Source organism: Jaculus jaculus, chromosome 19, assembly GCF_020740685.1.
Source record: "Jaculus jaculus isolate mJacJac1 chromosome 19, mJacJac1.mat.Y.cur, whole genome shotgun sequence".
NCBI classification, from domain to species: domain Eukaryota; kingdom Metazoa; phylum Chordata; class Mammalia; order Rodentia; family Dipodidae; genus Jaculus; species Jaculus jaculus.
The window spans coordinates 59,971,996-59,985,552 of NC_059120.1; the positions used below are offsets into that span (position 1 = coordinate 59,971,996).

Below are 13,557 nucleotides of genomic sequence, written 5' to 3' on the forward strand. Positions count from 1 at the left end.
ACCCTGAGACTACATAGTGAATTCCAGGTAAGCCCGGACTACAGTCAAAACAAAACAAAACAAAACAAAACATTTTGTTGGTTTATTTATTTACACAACTGTGCTGTGTTGGGGATAGGACTTCTTGCCTCTGCAAGTGAACTCCAGAGATATGATGGTAAATCACCAAGAATAAGTTTGAAATTATTTGAATGTCAACTGCCACTTCTGGGGGAAAAAATAAAGGAATTTTCATTAAAGTTTTACAGAACTCTGCCTGTTCAAACCATGCACACATGTGACTTTTTTCTCTTTAGCTGTTATTGTTGAAATGGCCTTACAGGACAGTGCTTCAGGTATGACACGAAAAGTTGTCCTCTGGCGTCTACATGCATGTGCACACATGAACCCAGACAAACAGATCATCAAGACATACTCAGAGGGCTGGAGAGATGGCTTAGTGGTTAAGCGCTTGCCTGTGAAGCCTAAGGATCCATGTTCGAAGCTTGATTCCCCAGTGCCCAACATAAGGCAGATATTCATGGGGGCGCATGTGTCTGGAGTTCCTTCGCAGTGGCTGGAGGCCTGATACACCTGTTCTCTCTTTCTGCCTCTTTTTCTCTCTGTCTGTTGCTCTTAAATAAATAAATAAAATTAAAACAAACAAACAAACAAACAAAAAAAAAACATAACTGACTCAGAGCTTGAGTGTGGTGGTGCACACCTTTAATCCCAGCACTTGGGAGGCTGAGGTAGGAAGACCGCTGTGGGTTCGAAGCCACCCTGAAACTACATAGTGAATTCCAGGCCAGCTCGGGCTAGAGCAAAACCCTACCTTGAAGTAAAGAAAAAACAAACAAACAATCAAAACAGATTCAGGCTATGGCTCAGTGGTATGGATGGCACCTGTTTAATGTTTCAAGGCCCTGAGGATCCATGCCCGTAACCTAAAAATAAATAAAAATAAATAAACAAAAATATATCTAGGGAAGCTGGGCATAGTGGTTTACCCCTATAATCCATATACTATAGAGGCTGAGATAGAAGGACTGCTCGAAGCCAGCCTGGGCTAGAGAAAGAGTGAGAACCCTCTGAACTGGCTCGCCAGGATCAGGGCACAGCGAGAGGGCGCCTGGTGACTGGCAGGACCAGGCTGAAGGCCTGTTTGTTTATGGATGGGGCTCGTTACAGTCCTGGAAGCCAGCAGTCCTTTTCATTTTTTTTCCCCCTATAAATATTATTTATTTATTTATGAGAGAGAGAATGGCGCATCAGGGTCTCTAGCCACTGCAAATGAACTCCAAACGCATGCCCCCCTTTGTGCAATTGGCTTTATGTGGGTACAGTGGAATTGAACCTGGGTTCTTAGGCTTTACCTTAAGGCAAATACCTTAGCTGCTAAGCCATCTCTCCAGCCCCAGTCCCTTTAATTTTTACAGCAATTCCCTGCTCCAGCACTCACTCAGGACTGCCCCTAGCAGTGACTGACAATTTTTTTTTAATTAATTATTTATTTATTTGAGAGCGACAGACACAGAGAGAAAGACAGGTAGAGGGAGAGAGAGAATGGGCGCGCCAGGGCTTCCAGCCTCTGCAAACGAACTCCAGACGCGTGCGCCCCCTTGTGCATCTGGCTAACGTGGGACCTGGGGAACCGAGCCTCGAACCGGGGTCCTTAGGCTTCACAGGCGAGCGCTTAACCGCTAAGCCATCTCTCCAGCCCAAATTTTTATTTGGGGTGGGTGGAATAAATGAATGACTAGCTGAATAAATAAAGCCCTGAGCCTACAGACGATGTGGTGGCATAAATGGCCTTTCACTACCCACCACTGCCAGCTGTCCTCAACAGAAACCAGTCAGCCTCCTCCAGCAAGGCCAGACCAACAGCCAGCCCTCCTACCTGACATGGGGGCAGTTGTCTCTCTTCTGAGAGGGAGGACAGAAAACGTACCAGAGCTCAATCTTATCATTTGGCCTCGCCCCACCTGGCCTCTGGTCCCCAGTATCTCTGAAGCAACACACTTGGCAACAGCTGAAGGGTGTGTCCAGACATGTCAGAGCCATCTGTCACCTGACTCTGGCTTCAGACCTCATTATTTTAATCTCCAGAGACCATGGGGAAGGCAAAGAAAGCTGGAGTCTATGATGAATGTGGTGAGTTTCAATATAGCATACTGTGCCCTGGACTATACACTGCAAGGCTACACCCTGTCCTGCTTGTCAGCAAAGTCCTGTGAGCGGTCATGATAGATGGCCTTGTGCCGTTTCCATCTTGTCAAGTGGTGAGGACAGTGCTAAGCGAGTTCGGTCCTAAGTGAGAGAAAATGCAGTCTTGTTCACATGGGCATTACTGGTGTTACTAGAAAATGGAAACAGGGCTGGAGAGATGGCTTAGCGGTCAAGGCGCTTGCTGGCAAAGCCAAAGGACCCAGGTTTAATTCCCCAGCACTCAGGAGGCAGAGATAGGAGGATCGCTGTGAGTTCAAGTCCAGCCTAAGACTACCTTGGCTAGAGCAAGAGCCTACCTCAAAAAAACAAAACAAAACAAAAAGACCTCCTGTACTTCTAGAGTTAAGAGAGGTGGTCTTATGATGTATGGGGGGATACTAAGACCTCATTCTTTCTTTCTTTTCTCTATTTACTAGAGAGAGAAAGAGAGAGGGATGGAATGAGGCAGATAGAATGGGCATGCAGATACACATGACACTTTGTGCATCTGGTTTAACTGAACCTGAGTCCTTTGGCTTTGCAGGCAAGCACCTTAACCGCTAAACCATCTCTCCAGCCCCTCATTCATTCATTCTTTATTTATTTTTTTTTTTTCAGGTAGGGTTTCACTCTAGCTCAGGCTGAGTTGGAATTCATTATGTAGTTTCAGGGTGGCCTCAAGCTCATGAAGATCCTCCCATCTCTGCCTCCTGTGTGCTGGGATTAAAGGTGTGTGCTACCATGCCTGGCTCATTCATTCATTCTTCTTCTTTTTTCCTTTTGGTTTTTTGAGGTACGGGCTCACTTTAGCCCAGGTTGACCTGGAATTCGCCTGTTAGTCTCAGGGTGGCCTTGATCTCACGGCGATCCTCCCTCTACTTCTGCCTCCCAAGTGCTGGGATTAAGGGATTAAAGGCATGTGACACCATGTCTGATCTCCTTTCTTTCTTCTTTTTCTTTTCTTTGTTTTTTTCAAGTTAGGGTCTCACTCTGGCCCAGGCTGATCTGGAATTCACCATGTAGTCTCAGGCTGGCCTCGAACTCATGGTGATCCTCCTAACTCTGCCTCCCGAGTGCTGGGATTAAAGGTGTGCGCCACCATGCCCAGCAGCTTCATTCTTTCTTAAACAGCATTTTGCTCCTCTCCTTAGTCCCTTCCATGGACTTGGAGCCCCCATGTTTGAGTGTCAGAATGCTTCTACAGTATTGGCCCGGGTGAACCTCACGACTCCCAAGGCCGTCCTCGTCCTCTTGGAGGTGCAGCTCGGTCACCCCTGGTAATCACAGAGGCTTCTGCATCCTCCATCCACGATGTGTGCTCCTTGCCATGCCTCATTTGTGGACTCCAGTCTTCACATTATCTTTAGTGAGGCTGGGATGTTGCTCAGTGGGTAGACCGCCTGTCTAGCATGCACGGAGCCCTGACTCTGAACCCCAGCACTGCATAAACTAGGTGCAGTGGCAGATGGCAGACACCTGTAAAACGGGTGAGGCAAAGGCCAGGAGGAGAACTGTGAGCTTAGGATCACCCTAGAGTACATAGTGTCTCAAAAAACAAAAATTGAGAGCTGGGCGTGGTGGCGCACGCCTTTAATCCCAGTACTCGGGAGGCAGAGGTAGTAGGATCGCCGAGAGTTTGAGGCCACCCTGAGACCACATAGTGAGTTCCAGGTCAGCCTGAGCCAGAGTGAGACCCTACCTCGAAAAACCAAAAAAAAAAAAAGAAAAAAAAAAAATTGAAGGAAGAAAACGAGAGAGAAGAAACTGCCTGAAGTCACCGGAGAGTAGACTGAGGAACACAAAGGGGTTAAAAGTCAATATTGTGGGCGCCTGAGAAATAGCTCAGTTTGTAAAGTGCTTGACTAAAAAGTGCTTGCTAGCTGGGCGTGCTGGCACACACCTTCGATCATTGCACTTGGGAGGCAGAGGTAGGAGGATGGCTGTGAGTTTGAGGCCACGCTGAGACTAACTACACAGTGAATTCCAAGTCAGACTGGGCTAGAGTGAGACCCTACCTTGAAAAAACAAAACAAGACAAAACAATTCAAAGAAAGAAAAGGAGCCTGCACTTCCAGCCTTGGGAGACTGGTAGGCAGATCACTGAGTTTGAGGCCAACCTGGGCTGCAGGGTGAGTTACAGGTCAGCCTGCAGCAGAGTAAGACCCGCCTCAAAGAACAAGCAAGTGCAAGGCAGATCCGTTGAGACTTAGCACTTGATGGCCTAGTTTCTCAGGGCGGTTCTCTGTATGTGTACAACCAACTGATCAAGTGGGAAATCCACCCCCCCTACCCCAGGTAGGGTTTTACTCTCGCTGAGACTGACCTGGAATTTCAATACATAGTTTCAGGATGGCTTTGAACTCACAGCAACCGGCTACCTGTGCCTCCTGAGTGCAGGGATTAAAGGTTTGCGTGCCATGCCTGGCTCAAATGAAACATTCTCTATAAAACCAGAAGTCGGGCTAGAGAGATGGATTAGCTGTTAAGGTGCTTGCCTGTGCTTCCCCAGGACCCACGTAAACCAGATGCACAAGGAGGCACATGCGTCTGGAGTTCCTTTGCAGTGGCTGGAGGCCCTGGGGTGCCCATTCTCTGTATTTGCCTTTTCTCTGTCTCTGAAATTAATGAATAAATAAACATATTAAAAATAAAAGCCAGAAGCGGGGCGTGGTGGTGCACGCCTTTAATCCCAGCACTTGAGAGGCAGAGGTAGGAGGATCTCGGTGAATTCAAGGCCACCCTGAGACTCCATAGTGAATTCCAGGTCACTCTGGGCTAGCGTGAGACTCTACCTCGAAACCCTCCCCCCCAAAATAAATAAATAAAAATAAAGATAAAAGCCGGGCGTGGTGGTACATGCCTTTAATCCCAGCACTAGGGAGGCAGAGGCCACACTAATTCCAGGTCAGCCTGAGCCAGAGTGAGACACTACTTCGAAACACCAAAACGAATAAAATAAATAAATAAAGCCAGCAGTCTGGGCCTCACCCCACACCTTCTGACTAGGCAAACACAAATGAGCTGGAACAGGACCCCATACACGTGGATGGATACGAAGGTCACTTGCGATGGCCTAACAGACAGCATGCTCAACATAAAGGAATGCAAAGGACACGTGCAGAGGCAGGTGAGGGGCTCCTCAAAACTGTGAGGGGCCTCGGTCCTGGTCTGCCCCTTCACAGAGGCAAGAGGGAACAAGAGAGGAAGGCAAGAGGAGCCCCAGACACCAGGGCTCTCCTTTCCTTCTCGCTCGCTGCTGCAGAACGAGCCCAGGCGGTGTGTTTCTGGATGTGCACCCTGGTCTTGGCAAAGGAGAAGGCTTCCGCCCATTTATGGTCACAGTTAACTTCAGTTCTTGGTTAGACCTCGCTTTCTTTCTGATTTTGTCGACAATTTCGTACATGTCACTCGGGACACGACTCATTTTGCGGTGTTTTGTTCTAACTTCCCAGGTCCAGCCGATCAGGCACGTTCCGTCAGTTCATTTACAGAAACTGTCCCTTTAAAACGTCCCCCCCCACCTTTGACACCTTCCAGGTGGCCCGCCCTCCCTTTCCCGACATCACTTGCGGTTTCTAAGCACGCACCACATCTCCCATAAGTCTTAGCGCTCCAGACGCTACCCTGGGGAACTTCAAGTACCGAAATGCCCTCCTGCCTGGTTCCGTGACCACCAAGCTGATTCATGGGGTTTGTAGTAACGTAGGCCTTGCCGGAGGACTGCAAAAAATAAAAAATACAAACATAAAAATGAAAAAATTAAAAAAGTATCCCAGGAATCCCTGTGCTACAGCGTTGGGTTTCCCTTCTACCTTTCTGCTCGTAGCTTGTTCCTCTCCCTGGAACTCCATCTCCCGCCATGCTTTGCGCTGACATCCCTGCGGCGGAGAGGAGTTATGGCCGACTAGTATCCTGGGAGTTGTAGTTCCTGTATTTGTGATCCGAGTAGGAGGCGGAGTGTCTCGGCGGCCATTAGCTGTGTGTAGTTGTCCGGGACTCGGGAGCTGAAGTGAAGAAGGAAGTCTTTCCTTGGTGGAAATCAACCATGGCCACGGACTCCTGCAGCAGATAATCCTAGAGTACGGAGCAGACGGGCTTTTCGGTTTCCCGCCCTGCCCAATTGGCGGGGCCTAACTAGGCCTCCGTACATCCCCGGTCCCAAGTAGGCCTAGTCGGCCGGCCGGGACTCTCTAAAGGCGGGAGGCGCCATGTCGCTGGTTGCTTACGCCAGCAGCGATGAGAGTGAGCCGGATGAGCCGGAGCCGGAGGAAGAGGAGGTGGCCACCCCGACGCCTGGACCCACTTTAGGGGGCTTGTTCTCTTCCCTCCCCGCACCCAAGGGTCCGGCCTTGCTGCCCCCGCCCCCCCAGATGCTCGCCCCTGCCTTTCCCCCGCCGCTGCTGCTGCCTCCGCCCACCGTGGACCCCAGGCTCCAGCCTCCTCCGCCCTTGCCCTTCGGCCTGGGGGGCTTTCCCCCACCTCCAGGAGTGAGCCCGGCTGAAGCGGCGGGAGTTGGGGAGGGGCTAGGGCTGCCGTCGCCCCGAGGCCCTGGCCTCAGTTTACCCCCCGCCGTGGGCGGTGCTGGACCCCCCCTGGGGCTTCCCAAGCCAAAGAAGAGGACCGAGCCCGTGAAGATCGCGGCGCCCGAGCTGCACGAGGGGGATGTGAGTATCCGTGGAGGGCACTCCCAAACCACAGCGGGTTTGCATGCAGCTGTCGGAGGGACTTGGGGCGATTATGGGGGCTCCTTGAAAATGCATCGGCTGATTGAAAGCCTCCGGAATCCTCTTACAGTGCGATTAATTCAGTTGATGTTGTCAACTTCGGGGAGTTAGGGTATTGGCCATGCGTGTTTCTCATGTCAATCCTGGAACGGACAGGTCCTTGCTTAGAGCCGCTTGCTCCTCCTCCTCAGCTGTGCAGGACTCTTCCTCCCTCTTCCCATACCGAGGACAGGATGAAAGGTGCACGTGGAGAAATGACAGTTGTCAAGACCCTTGGGTTCTCTCTGGAGTCCAGGATCATCTTTGTTTACCCTTGCCTCTAAAATCATCAGGGCCAATCTAGAGAAGATTTTAGAAGGATAGAGTTCTTGGATTCTGTTTTTGTTTTTTCCTAGATGTGTGTGAGCGCGTGTGGAAGTTAGAGGTGGATGTGTGTGCATGCGTGTGGAGACTAGAGGTGGACGTGTGTGTGCATGCGTGTGGAGACTAGAGGTGGATGTGTGTGTGTATGCGTGTGGAGACTAGAGGTGGACGTGTGTGCATGCGTGTGGAGACTAGAGGTGGATGTGTGTGTGTATGCGTGTGGAGACTAGAGGTGGACGTGTGTGCATGTGTGTGGAGACTAGAGGTGGATGTGTGTGTGCATGCGTGTGGAGACTAGAGGTGGACGTGTGTGCATGCGTGTGGAGACTAGAGGTGGATGTGTGTGTGCATGCGTGTGGAGACTAGAGGTGGACGTGTGTGCATGCGTGTGGAGACTAGAGGTGGATATGTGTGTGCATGTGTGTGGAGACTAGAGGTGGACATGTGTGTGCATGCGTGTGGAGACTAGAGGTGGACATGTGTGTGCATGCGTGTGGAGACTAGAGGTGGACGTGTGTGCATGCGTGTGGAGACTAGAGGTGGACGTGTGTGCATGCGTGTGGAGACCAGAGGTGGGTGTGTGTGTGCATGCGTGTGGAGACTAGAGGTGGATGTGTGTGTGCATGCGTGTGGAGACCAGAGGTGGGTGTGTGTGTTCATGCGTGTGGAGACCAGAGGTGGGTGTGTGTGTGCATGCGTGTGGAGACCAGAGGTGGGTGTGTGTGTTCATGCGTGTGGAGACCAGAGGTGGGTGTGTGTGTGCATGCGTGTGGAGACCAGAGGTGGGTGTGTGTGTTCATGCGTGTGGAGACCAGAGGTGGATGTGTGTGTGCATGCGTGTGGAAGTTAGAGGTGGATGTGTGTGCATGCGTGTGGAGACTAGAGGTGGACGTGTGTGTGCATGCGTGTGGAGACTAGAGGTGGACGTGTGTGCATGTGTGTGGAGACTAGAGGTGGATGTGTGTGTGCATGCGTGTGGAGACTAGAGGTGTGTGTGTGTGCATGCGTGTGGAGACTAGAGGTGGATGTGTGTGTGCATGCGTGTGGAGACTAGAGGTGGACGTGTGTGCATGCGTGTGGAGACTAGAGGTGGATATGTGTGTGCATGCGTGTGGAGACTAGAGGTGGACGTGTGTGCATGCGTGTGGAGACTAGAGGTGGACGTGTGTGCATGCGTGTGGAGACTAGAGGTGGACATGTGTGTGCATGCGTGTGGAGACTAGAGGTGGATGTGTGTGTGCATGCGTGTGGAGACTAGAGGTGGACGTGTGTGCATGCGTGTGGAGACTAGAGGTGGACGTGTGTGCATGCGTGTGGAGACCAGAGGTGGGTGTGTGTGTGCATGCGTGTGGAGACTAGAGGTGGATGTGTGTGTGCATGCGTGTGGAGACCAGAGGTGGGTGTGTGTGTTCATGCGTGTGGAGACCAGAGGTGGGTGTGTGTGTGCATGCGTGTGGAGACCAGAGGTGGGTGTGTGTGTTCATGCGTGTGGAGACCAGAGGTGGGTGTGTGTGTGCATGCGTGTGGAGACCAGAGGTGGGTGTGTGTGTGCATGCGTGTGGAGACCAGAGGTGGATGTGTGTGTGCATGCGTGTGGAGACTAGAGGTGGACGTGTGTGCATGCGTGTGGAGACTACAGGTGGATGTGTGTGCATGCGTGTGGAGACTAGAGGTGTGTGTGTGTGCATGCGTGTGGAGACTAGAGGTGGATGTGTGTGTGCATGCGTGTGGAGACCAGAGGTGGGTGTGTGTGTGCATGCGTGTGGAGACCAGAGGTGGATGTGTGTGTGCATGCGTGTGGAGACTAGAGGTGGACGTGTGTGCATGCGTGTGGAGACTAGAGGTGGACGTGTGTGCATGCGTGTGGAGACCAGAGGTGGATGTGTGTGTGCATGCGTGTGGAGACTAGAGGTGGACGTGTGTGCATGCGTGTGGAGACCAGAGGTGGATGTGTGTGTGCATGCGTGTGGAGACTAGAGGTGGATGTGTGTGTGCATGCGTGTGGAGACTAGAGGTGGACGTGTGTACATGCGTGTGGAGACTAGAGGTGGACGTGTATGCATGCGTGTGGAGGCTAGTGGTGGACGTGTGTGCATGCGTGTGGAGGCTAGAGGTGGACGTGTGTGCATGTGTGTGGAGACCAGAGGTGGACGTGTGTGTGCATGCCTGTGGAGTCTAAAGGTGGATGCTGGATGTTTTCGTCAATCACACTCCACTTTATTCATTCTAAATTAGAGCTCACCAAGTGGCTACCCTGGCCAGCTTGGGAGCTGCTGGAGTTCTTGTGTGGTGACCCCAGTGTAGGAGTACAGGTTTGTACCAACATGAGTTGCATGTTACATGAATGTTGGGTGTCCAAACTCAGATTCTCATGCTTTTGCAGCAAGCACTGAGCCATCTCTCCAGTCCTATTTTCTTTTTCTTTCTCTTCTCATCACTCTCTTTTTTCTGTTTTCTTTTCTTTTTTTTTTTTTTTTGAGGTATGGTCTTGATCTAGCTTCGGCTGACCTGGAATTCACTATGTAGTCTCAGGGTGGCCTCAAACTCACTGCTCTCCTCTTACTTCTCCCTCACAAGTGCTGGGATAAGAGGCATGCACCACTATGCCTTTCTTTCTTTGTTTTTGGAGACAAAGTGTCATGAGTATCTTTTTTTTTTTAACATTTAATTTATTTTTTTGGTTTTCTGAAGTAGGGTCTCACTCTAGCTGAGGCTGACCTGGAATTCATTGTATAGTCTCAGGGTGGCCTCAAACTCATGGCAATCCTCCTACCACTGCCTCCAGAGTGCCGGAATTAAAGGCATGTGCTGCCATGCCCAGCTATTTTATGTAGTTTTAAAAATATATTTTATTTATTTGACAGAGAGAGAAAGAGAATGGGCACGCCAGGGCTTCCAGCCACTGCAAACGTACTCTAGACGCTTGCGCCCCCCTTGTGCATCTGGCTTACGTGGGTCTTGGGGAATCGAACCCGGGTCCTTTGGCTTTGCAGGCAAACACCTTCAGCCCTATTTTATACTTATAATATTTTATTTTTTATTTATTTGAGAGAGAGAAGGAAATAGGCAGAAAGAAAGGATGAGTCTGCCAGGGCCTCAGCCACTACAGACACACACACCACTTTGTGTATCTGGCCTAAGTGGGTCCTGGGGAATCGAACCTGGGTCCTTAGGCTTCCCAGGCAAGTGCCTTAACCGCTCAGCCGTCTCTCCAGCCCTAAACATTTTATTTGTTTACCTGAGAGAGAGGAAGAGAGAAAGACTGGTCATGCCAGAGCCTCCTGTCACTGCAAGTGATCTTTAGATGCATACACCACTTTGTGCATCTGGCTTTCAGTGGGTACTAGGGAACTGAACCCCGGGACAGTAGACTTTGCAAACAAGCATCTTTCAAAAGCTGAGCCATCTCTCCAGCTTGACCTTTGTGCACGCTAGGCAAACGCTCCACCAGCTGAGCTACAGCCCCACATACAACCTTTTTAAAAAAAATTTTTTTTGGAACTTTTATTTATTTAAGAGCGACAGACAGAGACAGAAAGGGGCAGATAGAGAGAGAGAAAGGGCACGCCAGGGCCTCCAGCCACTGCAAACGAACTCCAGATTCGTGCTCCCCCTTGTGCATCTGGCTAACGGGGGTCCTGGGGAATCGAGCCTTGAACCGGTGTCCTTAGGCTTCACAGGCAAGCGATTAACCACTGAGCGCCCCCCCCTTTTTTTTTTTCAGGCAGTGTCTCACTGTAGCCCAGGATGACCTGGAGACCACCCTGAGACTACATAATGAACTGTAGGGCAGCATGGGCTAGAGCAAGACCCTATCTTGAAAAACAAACAAACAAAAAGATCCTAGTCTGTATGAACTTCAGTTTTCATTTAGGTTTGGTCAAACTTAAGTGAACATTTGGGTGCTATTTCTAGAGGTAAAGCCAAACTCTTGTTGTTTCAATATGTTAAAGAGGAAAAACCTGGGCGTGGTGGCACACGCCTTTAATCCCAGCACTCAGGAGGCAGAGGTAGGAGGATTGCCATGAGTTCGAGGCCACCCTGAGACTTCATAGTGCATTCCAGGTCAGCCTGGTAGTGCATTCCAGGTCAGCCTGGGCTAGCGAGACACTACCTTGAAAAACAAAAACAAACAAACAAAACCCAAAACATAAAAAAATGAAGAAGAAAATTCCAGGTGTCTGTGGAGTGAGAGCTTCCAGGGTGAAGGAGATTGTCAGCTTAGGAACAGGTGGTGTCTGAAGGTTCTTTGCTTTAGTTCAGTCCTCAGAGAAGTCAGTTGGTCAGTCCAGTGCTCTGCTTTTTTGTTTTTCCCTACTTTCCAGTTCTGTTGAGGGCTTTTTCTCTTCTTTGCATTTTCAGCTTCTTGCCCATGTCCCAGTGTTCATTTCTTTGTCAAGTCATGTCTTCGAGGTGTGTTCTCAGTGAGGACGTCCCTAGCCTACCTGGGTAAATTGCAGCCTCTGGTCACCTGCCCTCAGCCTCTGCTTTGCTTTGTTTTTCCTCTGTAGCACTTAAGCACCATCTCACATACTATATAATTTGTTTCTTTTCCTACCAATAGTATACCAGCTCCTAAAGGCAGAGGTTACTCCTTCTAATGCATTGTCATTCACTGTAAATGAATCTCTATTCATTGTAAGTAGTGCCTGGTGCATGGGGAAACTCCGTATTTTTTCTTCTCTGTGAACTCCGTTGAACGTAGATTCTTCCTGTCTCCCTCTCTATCTGCTTCCAAAACTTTAAATTGTTTTTGTTTTTGCTCGTTTGACACAAGAGAGAGTATGGGTGTGCCAGGGTCTCTTGCCACTTCACACAAACTCCAGATGCATAACTTGATCTGGGTCCTGGGCAATCAAACACAGATCGACAGACTTTGCAAACAAACACCTTCAACTGCTGAGCCATTTCTCTAACTCAAACCTTTAAAAAACAAAACAAAACAAAACTTTATTTATTTGTGTATTTGACAGAGAGAAAGAGAGAGAGAGAGAGTGTCAGAGAGAAAGTCATTATGGGCATGCTAGGACCTCTTGCCACTGCAAACAAACTCCAGACACACATGCACCACTTTGTGCATCTGGCTTTATGTGGGTACTGGGGAATTGAACCTGGGCCATCGGGCTGTGTAAACAAGTGCCTTTAACTGCTGAGCTGTCGCTGCAGCCTGTGGCCAGGGCACATTGTACACACGAGTGAAGGTTGCGAGTAAACAGTTGTTTAGGGGCTCATTCCTCCCTCCCTTACTCCCTGTTGCAGTCCGGTTCGCATTGCTGGTAGAAATCACCTAACCAAGAGTAGCTTCTGGGAAAAAGAGATTTATTTTGGCTTACAGGCTCGAGGGGAAGCTTCACGATGGCAGGGGAAAACGATGGCATGAGCAGAGGGTGGACATCACCCCCTGGCCAACAGAAGGTGGACCACAGCAACAGGAGGGTGTGCCAAACACTGGCATGGGGAAACTGGCTATAAAGCCCTTAAGCCCGCCCCCAACAATATACTCCCTCCTGGAGGCATTAATTCCCAAATATCCATCAGCTGGGAACCTAGCATTCACAACCACCTAAGTTTATGGGGGACACCTGAATCAAACTACCACACTCCCTTCCACAGAACTCCTACATTTTTTGTTTTTTTCAAGTTAGGGTCTCTTGCCCAAGCTACCTGTAGTCCAAAGCTGCCCTCAAACTTAACAGTCATCCTCCTGTCTCTGCCTCTCGAGTGCTGGAGGAAAGGTGTGTGCATCCATTGTCAGGCCCTCTTCTATTTTGATGTCTTCCCCCCCTCACATTATGCAGGTCTTGTGCAGAGAGTGACAGTCACTGTGAGGTCATGCATGCAACAGCCACTTTGTGTCTGGAAGACAGCATTCTGAAACAGTCCTCACCATCCTTTGGTTCTTAACATTCTTCCCATCACCTCTTCCACAGTGGTCCTTGAGCCTTGGAGGGTGTGATTTAGCCAAACAGCAGTAGTAGTTTCTCCCACAGGGCTTATGACCTTCCCAGTCATAGGCTTTTGACTAGGTTTTCAGTACTAGGTATGAATTCCCTCCCATAGAGTTGACCTCAGATCTAATCAGAGAGCTGTTGGTTACTACCATAACAGACATACCGCTATTTTATGAGTGGGCACATCTTGCCTGACTGACCAGTTAGTTATGTAGCATGCAGGGCCCACTGCTAGTTAAGACCCCAGCAGGCCCCATAGCACTTTCCAGCACTTTGACAGTTATTAAAAAAAAACTTATTTGCATGTATGTGTCTGTGGGTAGACCAGGGTC

At 49.9% G+C, this 13,557-nt stretch overlaps 1 protein-coding gene across 3 annotated transcripts in view; it reads left to right on the forward strand.

Annotated features, from left to right (window-relative positions):
- Positions 1-6,112: 6,112 nt before the first annotated feature.
- Prcc (proline rich mitotic checkpoint control factor) overlaps positions 6,113-13,557 on the forward strand; it is a 39,133-nt gene continuing 31,688 nt past the window's right edge. Inside the window, exon 1 of one of the 3 annotated variants that reach the window (XM_045138743.1) lies at positions 6,113-6,851. In XM_045138743.1, the coding sequence (XP_044994678.1) occupies positions 6,396-6,851 (456 nt within the window). In that variant the 5' untranslated portion in view covers positions 6,113-6,395. The remainder of the gene's footprint in view (positions 6,852-13,557) is intronic. The other 2 variants (XM_045138742.1, XM_004667290.2) reach the window with 2 other exon arrangements.